The 15,916-nt window shown below is 42.6% G+C and overlaps 2 protein-coding genes and 2 pseudogenes across 3 annotated transcripts; 2 read left to right on the top strand and 2 right to left on the bottom strand.

Annotated features, from left to right (window-relative positions):
• Window positions 1–486: 486 nt before the first annotated feature.
• On the bottom strand, window positions 487–2,741 carry LOC124655590. The gene is made up of 2 exons (XM_047194457.1): window positions 1,256–2,741; window positions 487–777 (listed from the first exon to the last, which is right to left on the bottom strand). Exons 1-2 carry the CDS (start codon window positions 2,739–2,741, stop codon window positions 683–685), a joined length of 1,581 nt encoding a protein of 526 aa, XP_047050413.1. The 3' UTR covers window positions 487–682.
• A 4,306-nt stretch (window positions 2,742–7,047) lies between these two features.
• LOC124655589 lies at window positions 7,048–8,823 on the top strand (annotated as a pseudogene).
• On the bottom strand, window positions 7,855–12,793 carry LOC124651920 (wall-associated receptor kinase 2-like). 2 transcript variants are annotated; one of them, XM_047190937.1, is made up of 4 exons: window positions 10,879–12,793; window positions 10,171–10,353; window positions 8,852–10,039; window positions 7,855–7,871 (listed from the first exon to the last, which is right to left on the bottom strand). In XM_047190937.1, exons 1-3 carry the CDS (start codon window positions 11,921–11,923, stop codon window positions 8,856–8,858), a joined length of 2,412 nt encoding a protein of 803 aa, XP_047046893.1. In that variant the 5' UTR covers window positions 11,924–12,793; the 3' UTR covers window positions 7,855–7,871; window positions 8,852–8,855. The 2 variants fall into 2 exon arrangements, with proteins under 2 accessions (XP_047046893.1, XP_047046892.1); XM_047190936.1 differs by lacking the exon at window positions 7,855–7,871 and having other exon boundaries at window positions 8,617–10,039; window positions 10,879–12,792.
• A 1,049-nt stretch (window positions 12,794–13,842) lies between these two features.
• On the top strand, window positions 13,843–14,812 carry LOC124655587 (annotated as a pseudogene).
• The last annotated feature ends 1,104 nt before the right edge of the window (window positions 14,813–15,916 follow it).

Here is a 15,916-nt window from a genome sequence, read left to right as displayed (position 1 = left end):
TAAGTAATTTTGATATAAACTCTACAGTTTGTGCACGATAAACTAAAACTTCTGTTCCTTAATGCAAACACAATACTGAAGCGTTATACGGTGGAACAGAGAAGTCTTGAAACATGGGTTAAACCAACGATGTTTTGACATCATATATATAAACTACACTGATCTGTTTCCCAGATTTAATGCGAACACAAGATTGGAATATTATATGACGGAACAGAAGATTGAAATATTATATGGAACTGCCTTGCTAGTTTTACTCAAAGTACAACACGTGATTTAGACCGCTCCTAAAAATCCCGATCAAATAACTTAGCAAAGTTCATGAAAACTCTTAGTACATAGCTAATGCACGTGCCTGCGAAAGTGAATTTCATACCTACGAAAATGGAGGTTTTGCAGTCACTGAGAGAACAGATGTCAAAAAACAATACTCAGCCGGCCAACTCCACAGTGTATGCTGCTAAATTAAGTTAACCACGACCAACAGAAACACAAGGGGGCACAACTGACATAATATAGTTCATACATAGTTTTAATACAGCTCATATTATACAATAAAGAACTGCTCGAGTAGGTGGCCAGACAATAAATATGAGATAGCCGGCACAATTAACAGTGAAACTTGATACCCGGCAGAGTTCTCAGATGAAACACCTCCCCATGAAACCTCATGCCAGCCCCTTCACAAATTAATCAGCATGGCATCATCTCCGGTATGCTTCTTGCTAGGGGATTTCAGCAACAGCGTCCCTTGTCGTTTCAGTATTCGATTTGGATCTGGCATAAAAAATTCCATGTGTCTTCATTAATAGTTTGGGAAAGAATAACTGAACCACAGACAATAGATAATAACTAGTGCTAATATATAACCATTACTTTACATTTCGAAGAGAAAAGACGGGTGAAAAAAATGCCAGAGGATAAGTGTGGATTGTGTAAGAATTTCACTGTTAGCATCCCCACACTGTTGGCATTTGACTTGCTAACTGGCTGCATACCAGCTCCCATCTCATTGGGATTTACCTATATAATGTGCCGCTAGGTGTTCCTCCCAAACCAGTGGTGCCAAGTGTCTACCAGACCTTCTTGAGATGAGTGGCCTAGCAAATCTTACTTGGGTTGAATTCAGACTATCCACCCTAAACCCTACACTATCTATGTGTGTGATATGATGATGCCATGCATTAAAATATGGTAATTTAGCATGTACTGTGAGTAACAGACCAGCGGTGAAAATGAAGTAAGATGAGTTTACCTAGAGCAGGTTTGAGATATGCGGAGATCCTACTTGCATCGTACCACCTGGCTAAGCCAAGAGTCCTGTTGGCGTCAAACGGGACCACTTCCTTAACAAGCATGTTCCCCATGTCAAGAGCAAGCACCCATGCTGCGTGGCGGCGGTAGTCAATCTTGGCAAGGAAGTAAACAATGTCATCATCCTGCAGGCTGAGGCGTGGCAGGCCAACGTGGAGAGTCGAAAAGGTTGGGTCGGCAGCCTTGATGCCAGCATCAACCTTGAGCTTGTGCAGCAACAATGGTTGAGGGGGTATCTGGGTGGAATTAATGCGGTGATCCCTGGTCCAGTCCTCAGAGGAGAAGCTACCTGTCCTGATGCTCCACGTAGCGGCCTTCCAATGAGAGGGTGTTTTAGAGGAGCCGTCGAAGTGGGCATACATGTCGACAAACTTGATGAAGTTACCAACGACGGCAATGTCACGAATACAAGTTGGATTGCCAAACCCCACAGCCTTTTTGGGCATGATGGGCTTGTTGGGAAGCTTGAGGCAACTGAGCTCGGGTTCTTTGTCGAGGACATTGCAGAAGATGATGCTTTGCCATAGATCGACCCAGGCCACGGTGCCCTTGTGTCCTCCGATGGCGAGTGTCTTGGATGTTTGGTTTCGCGGATGTGATTTGAGCAGCACCACGGGCTTCTTGCTCCAGGTGTTGGTATCAGAGTGGTACATGCAGATGTGAGAAGTTCTCGGACATCCGAAATGACGAGGTTGTGCAGCGATGACGTAGGTGCAGTCATGGTGGTGCTCCTGGCGGGCTGGTCCCTGGTCATGGTCATGGCCATGGCCATGGCCATGGGGGGCGAGGTGGCAGGGGCGGAGGGAGAAGCCAGCGCTGTCGTGATGGCGGCTGGTGGTGGTGGTGGTCGTGCGTTGGCAGTGTTTGTTGCACTTGCGCACGATGGCAACTGTGTAGTCGTTGAATTCGTGTTGCTGGCCAGGGTGGGGGAGGTGGTCGAGCTTTGCTGCGCGGGCGTCGTAGATGAAGTATTCTCCGTTGATGGTCAACACGGCGGAGGATGGACGGCCGACGATGACTCTTAGAAGGACGAGGCCGCCATTGGTCTCTGTGGCGATGATTTGGGGATTGCAGGCGAACTTGGTTTGGTCGATGCCGGTGGCGTGGAAGCACAAGTAAGAGACGAGTGGCGGGGCGGCGGGGCAGAAGGTGACCGTGATGGTGCTGCCCTCGAGTTTGGAACCGACTGCTGTGACGGTGACGGTGGCGGTGGTGGCGTTGTGCCGTTGGGCAAAGTAGGCTTCTTGATGGATGAGGACGAAGGGTGGGCACTCACCATCGTCGGGGTAGGCATAGGCAGGAGGAGTCTCCTCCTCCTCCATGTCGGTGTCGCTGGTCACCGAGTCCTCTTCCTCCTCGCTTGCGTCGGATTCCTCCTCACTTGATCCCAGATCGACTGCCTTCAAGCTCTCCGTCAAGCTCCTCATCTCAGATCGATGATGACCTCTCTCTCTCTCTCTCTTCTTTTTGCTTTTTGGCGGGCAGATTGATGATTGCCTCTTTGCTCCTACGAAATTGGGTGTGTGGATCTCGATTTAAGTTGGGGACGGGAGTGTAGAGGAGGGGCGAGCGGAATCGGAGATTGCAGTCCGGGGTGAAATTGAAATTGGAGGACCGTGATCGACTCCTAATCGTCACAGCGGGCTGGAACTTGGGCCTTCGCGTACAACTTGGATACAGCGGACCCCCAGTGCCCGCGGTAATACCTATACACTGACCTCGTTTCAATTTTGAATTTCGGTTCAATTTTGAAATTTGTTCATAATTCGAATTTTTTTCATATATCCCAATTTTGTTTAAATTTCGAAATCCTCCGAAAAAAATCGAAATTTGTTCAAAATTCGAATTCGGAAAATGTTGAGATTTTGAAAATGTGTATATTTTCAAAAATGTTCAAAATATGAATTTGTTCATATTGGAAAACGTTCGAATTATTTTTTTTAAGTTCCTCGAAAATTATTTCGGTTTTCCAAAAGCCGTAGAGATTCTGATCGCAAAAAAAATCATAAAAGAAACAGCAGAGAAAAAAACAGAGAAAAGAAAAGGGCAAACCGGATGTGATGAGCCGCGGCCCAGTAAGTACATCCTGGTTGTTTTTTGGATCGGTTCTTCTGTTTCTTCCGCCTTTTCCATTTTTTCAGGTTTGCGTTGTTTCTTTGGTTCTTTCGTTATTGTTTTATTTCTTTTCTTTATTTATTACTTTTTGATTAAAATTCTGAGCAGTTTTTAAATATAAATATTTTTAAAATATAAATAATGGGAATACTCTTCCAAAACAACTAAATGGTACTTATAACCGGAGAAGCTAGGAACAGGAGAGGTCCAAAGATCTAGTGTATGGAAGGGAGCAGGGATGAAGCAAAAAAGGGTAGTCTAGGCTGACGTGCTAGCCAGCTAATTTATTACAAACGGGAGGGAAATTGCGAGACAATCTAGAGAGACTATCAGCTCCGGGATGGCCAAGCTGTTGATGCCACATATCACGGGTGGTGGAGACTGTCAATGCGCTCGCAGGAGAGACATGATCGCCTATGAAAGGGTAGAGTTCGCCACTGCTACTGGACTTCAGAAGTATTTTCCGTGTGGCTAGATCCTTCACACAAAAGCCATATCGGTCAAACTCAACAGAACAAAGTTTATCTCGAGTGAATTTGTGCACAGATATGCGATTTTTAATGACAGAAGGAGAGTACAGGACATGGTTTAAGTAGAAAGGATGAGATGTGAGAGTTGTGTTGCCGGCATAATAGATGGGAATAGTATGTCCATTGCCAAGTGCCAACTACAATGCTAGACAGTCAAATAAAATCTACATGCAAGTTGAAGTATTATGATTGATATATCAAACTCTGTTTTCCTAATGAGGTCATGTATGTATGCTGCAAAGGTTTAACTAGCTAGGTAATAGGTGGTAGTTTGTCCAAGTCAAGTATTAACCTCACCTCATGTGAAGTCTACTTACAAAGTATTCACCTCTTTGGCTCATTTCTTAGACAGTGAGCTAAATCCTTAGCTTACAGACAATAATTAGCATGTAATCATGTTAGAGTTAGAACATGGATGTATGCAATGATGTATAACGGGATAAATAGAGAGGTATAACTTTTTCTTAGTCGTCCCACCCAAGCAACTCTAGATGCAAGTTGCATACGTATATGTTCGCACAAAATTATATCTAGTTAACTCCTATCATGACATCATATCACTGGCGTAAATACCACGCAACCTAGCTTCATGTAAAAATATATTTGTATTAAGAGATATTTGGTTGCATAGCTCTGAAGTCTTCAAGGTGAATTTCTTATAAACTGTTGAAGTCACTGAAGGCTGCCACAAAAGATAAGAGATATTTGGTTGCATAGCTCTGAAGTCTTCAAGGTGAATTTCTTATAAACTGTTGAAGTCACTGAAGGCTGCCACAAAAGATATTCTAATCTCTATCAATGCGAGAATTTATAGGCCCTTTCTTGTTTATACTATTTGTGGAGAAATATCATATTAGACGCCTTGACCAGTTCAATTCTCAGGAATAGAGAAAAAAACACAGGCTCCAAATTTAACTCACTTGAGGACCTTTCATTACCTGTTTGAGCCTAGATAGGATGATCCTGAACCAGGTCATGATCACAGATCGAAGACAAGATTCCGTGACTTCTAATAGAATTGAAACAAGATTCACGTTCGTTAGCATGCATGTAAACAGCCCATTTTTTAGCCAATAAGGCTTAACCATTCAACCTCTAAGGAATCAATTCAGGACATGGATCATCATTTCTTCCTAACACAATAACATAGAACTAATGCATGTGAAAACTGTGATTTAATACGAAAGACTGAACAGTACAAAAATAGATGTCAGCCTAGTATGCACTTCAAATTGTTGCTGGCTAAGCTTATCTTGAATTTTCCAGCTGATTAGTTCATGCGCCCATCAATTCATCTAGTTTGTTACAGTATTGCACAAGAAAGTTTCAAACTACAGTTTCTGGCCAAGCAGATATGACAGTCGTCCCACATGCCACAGCATGTGAGTAAACCTATAAACTGGTAAAGACTCTCCCAGATTATAAGAAACTCTGTCATCCTTTTCCCAATTTCAGGAAAACCTTCAATAAAAAATGTGTGACCTAAGTAATCAAAAAATTCTTTAGATTGTCGTTTTCTACTTTGAACAACAAAAGGTGATGAATAATTCAAAATATTACAGGCAACTCTAGTATACTTTCTCTCAATTTCAGAGTAATTTCTTGATACAAAAGATTAAGAAAATTAGTAAAAAAAAAGTTATTCTGAAGATTTTTCAACCGAGGACACTCGAGAAATACAAAAATTCAGGTAAAAATCTCCCACTTAATGTTCATATCAATATATCATCACAGAAATAACCTGTAGCCTAGCTACATGTTAATATATATCCTTGTATTCAGAAATAGAATAATACTGGTTGTACAGCTCTACATGGCAAGACCTACTCGCATAACTCTGAAGTCTTGAAGGTGCATTTCTTATACAACTATATTAAGTATTGAAACATACCAGAGAAAAATAGTATATAATCTTTACTCATACAAGAATTTCTAGGCCGTTTTCTTGTTTACATTATTTTGTGGGAAAATGTAAAATCAGAAATGTCTTGTTTGATTCGAAGAATTGTGAAAAAATCACATGCTATAAACTTAATTCTCATTAGCTCATTTGAGGACTGTTCAGTACCTTTTGGACCTAGGTAAGATGGTCTAGAACCTGGCCTGATGCTCGAATGCATATTCGATTTCTAAACGGATTGAAACCAGGCTCGCACTCGTTACCATGCATGCAAGCAGTCCATTTTTCAGGCCACGAAACTTCAATATCGGAACTTCCAGGTATAACTTCAGCACATCTGGTCATGGGTCCTGTGAATACCGCAAGTAAAACAAATAGATTGAGTAGTAGAAATACTTTTGGATTACAGACTAGTTCTGCACTACATAATGCAGCTGGCTATGCTTATCCTGACTTTTCAACCTGGCTGACTAGTGCTTCCATCTAATTTGTTATTGCAGAGGATCCAAACTATAGTATCTGACCCAAGCAGATATGGCATGCGTTCACATGTGGAATGATAAACGAAGAGCTATGCTTTGACTGGCATGTGAACAAACCAATAAGCTGCTGAAGACTTTTCCAAGTTATAAGTGAACTAATCAGAGAAACCTATCAACTGTCATCCTTTCCCAGTCCAAAGAAACTTCCAACAAAAACATGCAAGTGAACTAATAAAATAAGTTCTGTACATTCTGATTTTCAACTTTGAGCACTGAAACAATACAAACTGGCAAAGATTTCTCCAGTTTATAAGCAACTATATAGTATTACTTCATTTCAAACTTCTTGGTAGTCCATACAAACAACTAAGCAAACTAGCCAATTTTTGTTGCTTACTGTATGCATTGTGTTTTCCAACATTGAAAGCATAAACAATACAAAATTCAGGCTAAGTCTTCCCACTAAACGCTGATCTCACTCACAAAATAGAATCAAAAATTATGATCAACTGTTAATGACCAAATAATATATCTGATGCATCAGTGTCGGCCTTTATCATCTGCAGAGGAATTATGGGCTACTCAGAACCCATGAGCAAGTCGGTGTACACAATCACATAGCAACGAAGGAACCTGAGATAGCATTGGCCTTAAGTTAGAAAGATAGCGCCATAGGAAGTATCTAGTATCTACCAAGTCTCCAACCATGAAAGAAGCACCACTCCTGATGATTCTCATCACCTTCCAAGTACTGGCGCTATCTGCAACCTCTTCTGGGCTCTCCATTTCGTTCCCAGGATACCCTGACAAATGTGGTGACGTGTCAATCCCCTACCCCTTTGGCATCGGCAATGGATGCGCTGCAGCTAGCATGAACAGCTTCTTCACTGTCACCTGTAACAGCACCTTCAGTCAGCTACAACTGCTTCGCCTTCACGTCGACCACAATGACAGGTAACTACACCGGCGGCTTCAACCTAGTGGGTACGCCATTCATCCTGTCAACAACCCGCAACCGGTTCATGGTCATTGGCTGCAACACCATGGGTCTCATTGGTGACTACACCCACAGCAACCCAAACCTGTACGTGGCCAGCTGCTACTCCTACTGTCAGAGAATCAACAGCACATCCAATGGTGCCCCATGCACAGATGCACTGGGAACTGCTGTGAAACCACCATCACCCCCAACCTCATTAACTATGCAGCACTCTTAGTTATCAACCAGAGCAGTGTATGGACATTCAACCCATGCTTCTACGCTATGCTTGCAGAGGTTGGATGGTACAGCTTTAGGCAGCAGAACCTTGTCGAACGTCCTGGGTTCATCAACGAGAGAGCCAAGAAAGGTGTCCCAGTTGTTGCTGACTGGGCCATCTGAAATGGCTCCTGCCCAAAGGATGGAGCAAAGGCGCCAGTGGGATATGCATGTGTCAGTTCAAACAGCTATTGTGTGGGTGCAATCAGTGGCCCAGGGTACATGTGCAACTGCTCTGAAGGATACGAGGGCAATCCTTATCTTCCCAGAGGTTGTCAAGGTGAATAATTTAGTCACATAGAATTTCTCTTATTTTGGGAATCAGGATAAGCAACTGTCAGAAGGAACAACACATAAACTTGATCATTGCAAGCATAATTCAGTAGATTTTCATTTTTCTTAATTTTTTCTTTAGTTTCCTTAATATATTTTACATTTTGGATTTCTTATGGTTTCATGCTAGTTTATCTTCAATCTATAATTATGTTCAGGCATAGATGAGTGCAAGCTGCATAAGAAAAAAAACCCCAAGTATACGGAGTTATATCCATGCAAAAATGGGGTATGTCACAACATGCCAGGAGGCTATGTGTGCAAATGTGTAATAGAAAAAAGAGCAGATGGAAAAAAATTATGGATGTCAGACCTGTGCTGACCCAAGCTGAATAGGTGGTGAGGTAAAGGATGATACATTGTAGCATACTCTTTGTTAAGGTGCATTTCCATGCTTTTGATGAGTTAAAACATCTCAAAAAATCATGCTGCGGGAAAATTGGTGGTGATAGCATTGGCGTGCATGTTGGCTATAAAAATTCAAAGAAGAAAGCACAGGAAGGAGAAGGATGTTTACTTAAAACAAAACGGAGGTCTGAAATTATATGATGAGATGAGGTCAAGGCAAGTGGACACCATTCATATACTTACAGAGAAACAGGTAAAGAGAGCCACAGAAAACTACAGTGATTACTGAGTTCTTGGCTGCGGTGATCAAGGGATGGTTTACAGAGCAACTGTAGATCATGACAAAAAAGTTGCCATAAAGAAGTCCAAAGTAATCAACGACAACCAGTGGAGATTAATAATTATTTTTATCTATACTGATAATGTACGTGTGCTAATTTCATGTATCGGCACTGATAGTCATTGCTCCCTATTCCTAAATCGCCTCACACGAAAGTATCACATGATGTCTATTCAAATCCCTCGAATACACACAGCTATTAGTAAGTGTGCAAACGATACAAGAACTTACACGGTCAGGACAGCTGCACAAGCTTGCACGTCTCCAAGCTCAGGTCTATCGTCTCGTCCAAAGGGAGAACCACCGACGAAAACGATTCTCCATAGTTGCTATCATATTCACAATCATAGTTGGCAACACCGGCTGCATGCATCTTGTGCCTCCACAGCACCCGCAGCCGCTCTGCGACTTCCTTCATCGTCGGTCTGTCGTCTCCTCTCGCGCTCAGGCAGTGCACGGCGAGAATGGCAAGCTTCTCAACAATCACCATGGCCGCAGCATCGTCCACGATCTCAGAGTCCAGCATTCTCCGGTGCTTGTTCTTGTGAAACATCAGGACGAAACTGTGGGACAGGGACCTCTTTTCTTTGGAGGAGTCATTGGCATAGAGAGCCCTCTTCCTAGTCATCAGCTCAAGGAGAACGACCCCGAAGCTGTAGACGTCGCTCTTGTCGGTGAGGTGGTGGCTGATGAAGCTCTCAGGGTCAAGGTAGCCGAGGGTTCCCTGGACAAGCAGTATGAACTCACTTTCGTCCATGGACTTCAGCGCAGATGCCCCAAAGTCCGCAATCTTGGCGTTGTGCTGATCATCAAGCAGGATGTTGGCAGATTTGACATCCCCGTGTAGAATAGTGCGAGATGTCGATGAGTGCAAGTAAGCAAGAGCTTCTGCTGACTGAGTGGCAATCTTCAGGCGGAGGTCCAGTGGAATTGGTAGCAGCTTGCGATCAGCACTGCCATGAAGAAAGTCATATAGTGTACCATTGGAGACGAACTCGTAGACCAACATGGGGACATCTATATCCAGGCAACAGCCTAGTAACCTAACGATGTTCCGGTGGTTGATCTGTGACAAGATTATGATCTCATTTACAAATTCATCCCTGCAGTCATCATTTATTACTTTGGACTTTTTTATGGCAACATCTCTATTGTCATCCAAAGTACCCTTGTAGACCATTCCATGACCACCACATCCAAGAATATGATTTTCGTTGTAGCTGTCAGTGGCTATCTTGATCTCATTTTCTGTAAGTATGCGAACTGTGTCGACCTGCCTTGACCTTATCTCATCATATAACTTGAGCCCTCCGTTACGTTTGAAATACTCATCTTTCTCCTTTTTGTGCCTTCTCCTTTGCAATTGAATAACCAAAAGACATGCCAAGGATATCATCACAACGGCAGAAACACTCAGGCCTGCAAAATTATATAATTCTAATTAGGGTAGTATTTGTTGCTATTATACAAGAGGACGAGATTTATCAAATACAACAGACACATATCAATCTTGATAGAAGATTACACAAAATAAACAAGAGCAAACTTGCCTATAGCCAGCTGATCATCTCGAGTATGCAGAGGTCGGCATCCAAAATTTGTACCATCAGTTCTTGTTCCTCCCTTGCATTTACAGTTATAGCCACCTAGAGTGTTATGACAGATCCCATTCCTACAAGGATACAACTCTTCGTACTTGGGGTCTTGCTCGCGCAGCATGCATTCATTTATATCTAAAGATGACAGTAACAAAATAATTATACGCAATCAAATAAGTCAAACTGAAGCTTTAAACAAAAGAGTGAATTCCACTTTTTACCTTGCAATTGTGCATTTGTGACACATATTACCCCATTTAGTGGAACTTCTACCAAAATATCACATTTAGGAGACTTTGAACACCGTTTAGACCCAAATTACCATTTTACTTATTATTGTTAGATAGAATAGGTATGATACGTCGATATGGAACGATAAAATATGTAAATATAGAAGGGCCTTATGAACGATTTATGCCCAAACTTTTTTAATCCATATGTTCCCTTCATCACTAAGGTTTTGATAATTTTTTGACCCCGATCATCACCTAACATCTTGCCCAATGGACACACGAAAAAATAAGGGTACAAAGCCTTTAAAATGGGTGATCTACACAAATTTTCACTCGGCGGGGTAATTAGATGTCACAAATATAAAACTACAGGGTAAAAAGTGGAATTCACTCTAAACAAAAAGACAGATATTCCCTCAGTAGTTACCTTGACAGCCATTGTTGAGGTACGCATTGCCCTCGTACCCCAGGGAGCACTTGCATAAGTACCCGGGTCCATTGCTCACATTCTCGCAGTAACTGTTTGTGCTGACACACACGTAGTTTCTTGGCTCCAGGCATGATCCGTTCCTGACCGCCCAGTTCACGATGATAGGTGCACCATCCTTTGCCCTCTCGTTGACGAAACCAAGCTGGCCAACGAGGTCACGGCGCCGGAAGCTGTACCACCCAACCTCAGAGACCATGGCATAGAAGCATGGGTTGAATCCCCACACGCCGCTACTATTCATCGGAAATGACACATTGAAGGTGGTGAGGTTGGTTGGGATGGACGCTTCGCAGCAGCCCGTCCCGGTGCATGGTGCCCCATCGTCTGATGCACCACTGATGCCGTCGCAGTAGGAGTAGCAGCCGGCGAGGTACTGGCTCGTACCTCCACGGAAACCGCCAACGAGCCCCAAGGTGTTGCAGCCAATGACAGTGAAACGGTTGCGTCCAGTGGATGGGAGGAACGGTGTGTCCTCCAGGCTGAACATCACAGCGATGTTTGCTGATATGGTGGCACTCGACGTGAAGCAGACGTAGCTGACGGCGACAAGCACCCGTATCTCACCGTGCTCCAACGATATATCGGCGACCTCGATGGCCCGATCGTCCGGGCCCCCCACCATCAGCCGTGACGGGTGATAGGTGTCGTTGCAGTCGAGGTTGAAGAACCTGTTGAGGCTAACCGCGGAGCATTGCGCTCCGATGCCGAAGGGGTAAGGGATGGACACATCGCCGCACTTGTCAGGGCAGCCTGGCAGCGCCAGCGATGCAGCACCACCTGGGGCGGGTGCCACAGCCATCACCAGGAGGAAGAAGACGATTAGTTTCAAGAAGAACATTAGGACCCGTGTTGATGCTTGTTGCTGCAAGTTTGGATGTATGGCTTGGGCTATCACTTGCTTAGTTAGGCAAATTAGTGTGATTGTGACAAGGGCCAAGGTTTCTTTATATGAGATGAATTGTGCCTTAGCATATAATTTCATCAACTCCTATAAAAGAAAACAAAAGTCATCAACTGATGTATGCAAGTGTGAATAGATTAAAATGTTCCAGTCCAGGTAAAAGTCTAAATGCAAGTTGTGGTACAATATTTGATGTATCCAACTTTTTCCTCTCATTTCGTTTCTCAAGATGAGGTGATGTATGCATGCTACTACGGTTCAACTAGCTAGGTAGTAGGTGGTGGTTTGTCCTAGTCAACTGTCAAACTTTCACCTCAAATTGTACCATAATACTGAATAACTGATTGTTACATGTATTTGATTGTACAAAAACATATCTAGATAACTCATATCATGCCTGTCATATCACTCAGGTATACACCACCTAAGTAACCTACCTAGATGTTAAAATGTATCTTTGCATTCAGAATAACATAGGTTATAGCACCACATGGTAAGACATACTTGCATAGCTCTGAAAGTCTTCAAGAAGAATTTCTTATACAACTATAGTAGTTACAGAAAGTTACCACAAAGGACAGTCTCTAATCTCTATCAATACGGGAATTTATAGGCCCTTTTCTTGTTTATACTATTTTGTGGGTAAATATAATAGTAGACACCTTGACCAGTTCAATTTTCAGGGATTATGAAAAATAATAGGCTCCAAATTTAACTCTTCTTAGCTTGTTTGAGGACCTTTCAGCTCCAGTACCTGTTTGGACCAAGATAGGATGATCTGGAACCAGGCTTCATGCTCACATGCATACTCGACTTCTAATCAAACTGAAACCAAGCCTGCGCTTGTTAAGCCTGAGTGTAACAGTCCATTTTTCAGGCCATGAGCTTGACCTCCACAGTATCAGCATGCATCATTGTTTCTCCTAGACACGATATCATAAACCAATGCCTGTGAAAACTTTGAATCAAGAAGGAAGTGTGAACAGTCAATATAAGTTTGAGTTCAGCCTAGTTGTGCACTTCAAATCATTGCTGGCCAAGCTTATCTTTACTTTTGAAGCTGCCTATTAGATTCCACCTAGTTTGTTATTGCAGGAGAAAATTTCAAACCACAGTATCTAACCAATAAGATATACAGACACGCGTTCACATTTGGGACAAAACTAGAGCTATACTCTGACTGGCATATGAATGAACATATCAACTGGTGAAGAATTTTCCAGATTACAAGCAGCCATGTAGTCCTATTTCAAATTCAGAGAACCACTCAATAAAATTGTGTAAGCCAACTAGTCACTTTTTTCTGTGCATTGCTATTTTCACCTTTAGACACAAACGGTACAAATAAGTGAAGATCTCTCCAGATTATAAGAAAGTATAGCACGCTTTCTTTCGATTTCAGAGAAACCTCTCAATAGAAATTGTTAAGCAAACTTAATACTATTTTTGTTACTAGTATACATTGAACACTAAAACGATAAAGAATTGTGGAAAAAGTCTCCCAATTAACACTGATCTCACACTCGAAATAGCTAAGCAATAATAGTGGAACTCATCTGTGGGTTATAATATCTGAGGCATCAACACCATCTTTTATCATCTGCAAAGGAGTTCTCAGCTACTCACAACCCATGCCCCATGGTATAACAAGTCTTGTGTACACAATCACATATCATGACAGCAACAAAGGAACAAGGTATAACGAGAACATATCTAGTGATACCACCCTTTAGATGATACCATGATACCGTACAAAAAAAAGTATTTTTATACGTGCCAAAAAATTATACGAAAAAATGTGAGTGCTCATGAAGCATGTCCCTACATCATCACAAAGTTTCATATCCAAAATCGACATAGACACTGAGAACAAAAAATAGAAAATCAGCATGAATAGTGTCATTTTCGGATTTTGTCTTTTTGTGACACTAGGTAGCACTATTCATGCTGGTTTTCTCTTTTTTGTTTCTCAGTGTCCATGTCGATTTTGGATATGAAATTTTGTGCACATCGCATTCCAAGTAGCGGCGCTATCTGCAACCTCTTCTAGGCTCTTCATGTCATTATCAGTTTGTCCTGGCAAGTGTGGCGATGTGTTGATCCCCTATTGCATTGGCATCGGTGATGACTACGCCGCGACAAGCTTGAACAGCTACTTCACTGTCACCTGCAACAGCACCTTCCAATCCCCACAACCTATGATTGGTGACCCACTCACAGAGACCATTGACATCTCCCTTTTTTTCAAAATGGGTCATCCCAGCCTCTGCATCAATCGATGCATACGGCTCATTGACATCTCCCTGGAGCGCAGTGAGATGCGTGTTTACAGCCCCATCAGCTACAACTGCTTTACGTCGAACACCACAGTTATGGACAACAACACCGGCGGCTTCAACCTGGTGGATGCACCGTTCATCCCCTCAACCACCCGCAACCGCTTCACGGTTGTTGGCTGCAGCACCCTGGGTATCATTGGTCGCTACATGCATGGCAACCCTGACCTGTATGTTGCTGGTTGCTACTTCTACTGCCAGGGCATCAACCCAGGACGTCCGCCAGAGCCCCATGCACTGGGAAGGGCTGCTGTGAAACCACCATCACTCCAAACCTCACCGACTTTGTGGTAATCTTGACCAACCAGAGCAGAGTATGGGCATTTAATCCATGCTTCTATGATATGGTTGCAGAGGTTGGATGGTACAGCTTCAGGCAGCAGGACCTTGTTGGGCACCTTGGGTTCATCAACAACAGAGCAAAGAGGTGTGCCCCAGTTGTCAGTGATTGGACCATCAGAAAGAGCTCCGGCCCAAAGGATGGAGAACGGCGCCAACAGGCTATGCATGTGCTAACTCAAACAGCTATTGTGTGGATGCAATCAATGGCACAGGGTACATGTGCAACTGCTCTGAAGGATGCATGGGTTAGCCTTATCTCTCCCAGGGATGTCAAGGTGAAGTATATACTTGAACAGAATTTCCTTTGTTTTTGGACCTCAAGATAAGAAACTCTCTGAAGAAACAACTTCAGCCGATAAATAAACTTCATCATTACAAGAATAATTCGGTAGATTTTTGTTCCTTTAGCTTCCTTCCTGTATTTTACAATTCGACTCATTCATGATTCCATGCTACTTTTTAAAAATTCTCTTTAGAAGTTCAGATATACTCCCTCTGTACACCAATGTAAGATGTTTTATCTATTTTTAAAGTAGACTAGATACAAACTAAAAGGACTGAACCTACACAGTAAAAGTAGACTAGATACAAATAAAAGTGAGTGAACCTATAAAATAGCTAAAACTTCTTACATTTCTACACGGAGGGAGTAGATGAGTGCAAGTCGCATCAGCAGAATCCCAAGTACAGAGTATAAAGAATTATATCCATGCAAAAAATGAGGTATGTCGCAACACACCAGGAGGCTATGTGTGCCAATGTAGGGTAGGAAAAATATCAGATGGCAAAAGTTCTGGATGTCAACCTGTGCTAACCTGGATTCAACAGCTGATTATAGGCAAGTGTCATAGCTGAGTATACTTATTGATTACCAAACGCGCATTTCCATGCTTTTTATGTGTTGTAGCATCTCAAACAATCATTATGCAGGTCTCAGTGTTTCCGCAGTCGTGGTGATGGCATTGAACATGCATGTTGGCTATGAGATTTCAGAGAAGAAAGCACAGGAAGGAGAAATAGAAGGATGCGTATTTTAAACAAAATTGAGCTCTGAAATTATATGATGGCATAAGGTCAAGGCAAGTTGACACATTTCATATACTCTCTCCATCCAATGAAACATGTCTTAACTTTGTCTAAATTTGGATGCATCTAGACACTGATATCGTGAGGTTACTCGGTTCCTGCCTGGAGGTAGATGTGTCAATGTTGGTTTATGAGTTCATATCAAATGGTACACTATGTGAGTTCCTTCATAACAGTGATCGCAGATCACTAATCCCCTTGAATCTTCGACTGAAGATTGCTACACAATCAGCAGAGACCCATGCTTACATTTTTTGTCAACTTCTCACACAATTCTGCACAGGGATGTCAAAACACGCAATATACTCTT

The sequence above is a fragment of the Lolium rigidum genome, chromosome 5 (genome assembly GCF_022539505.1).
Source record: "Lolium rigidum isolate FL_2022 chromosome 5, APGP_CSIRO_Lrig_0.1, whole genome shotgun sequence".
In the NCBI taxonomy this organism is placed as follows: Eukaryota; Viridiplantae; Streptophyta; class Magnoliopsida; order Poales; family Poaceae; genus Lolium; species Lolium rigidum.
Note: the sequence above shows the minus strand (reverse complement) of the source record. Positions and strands in the feature narration are given on the sequence as shown.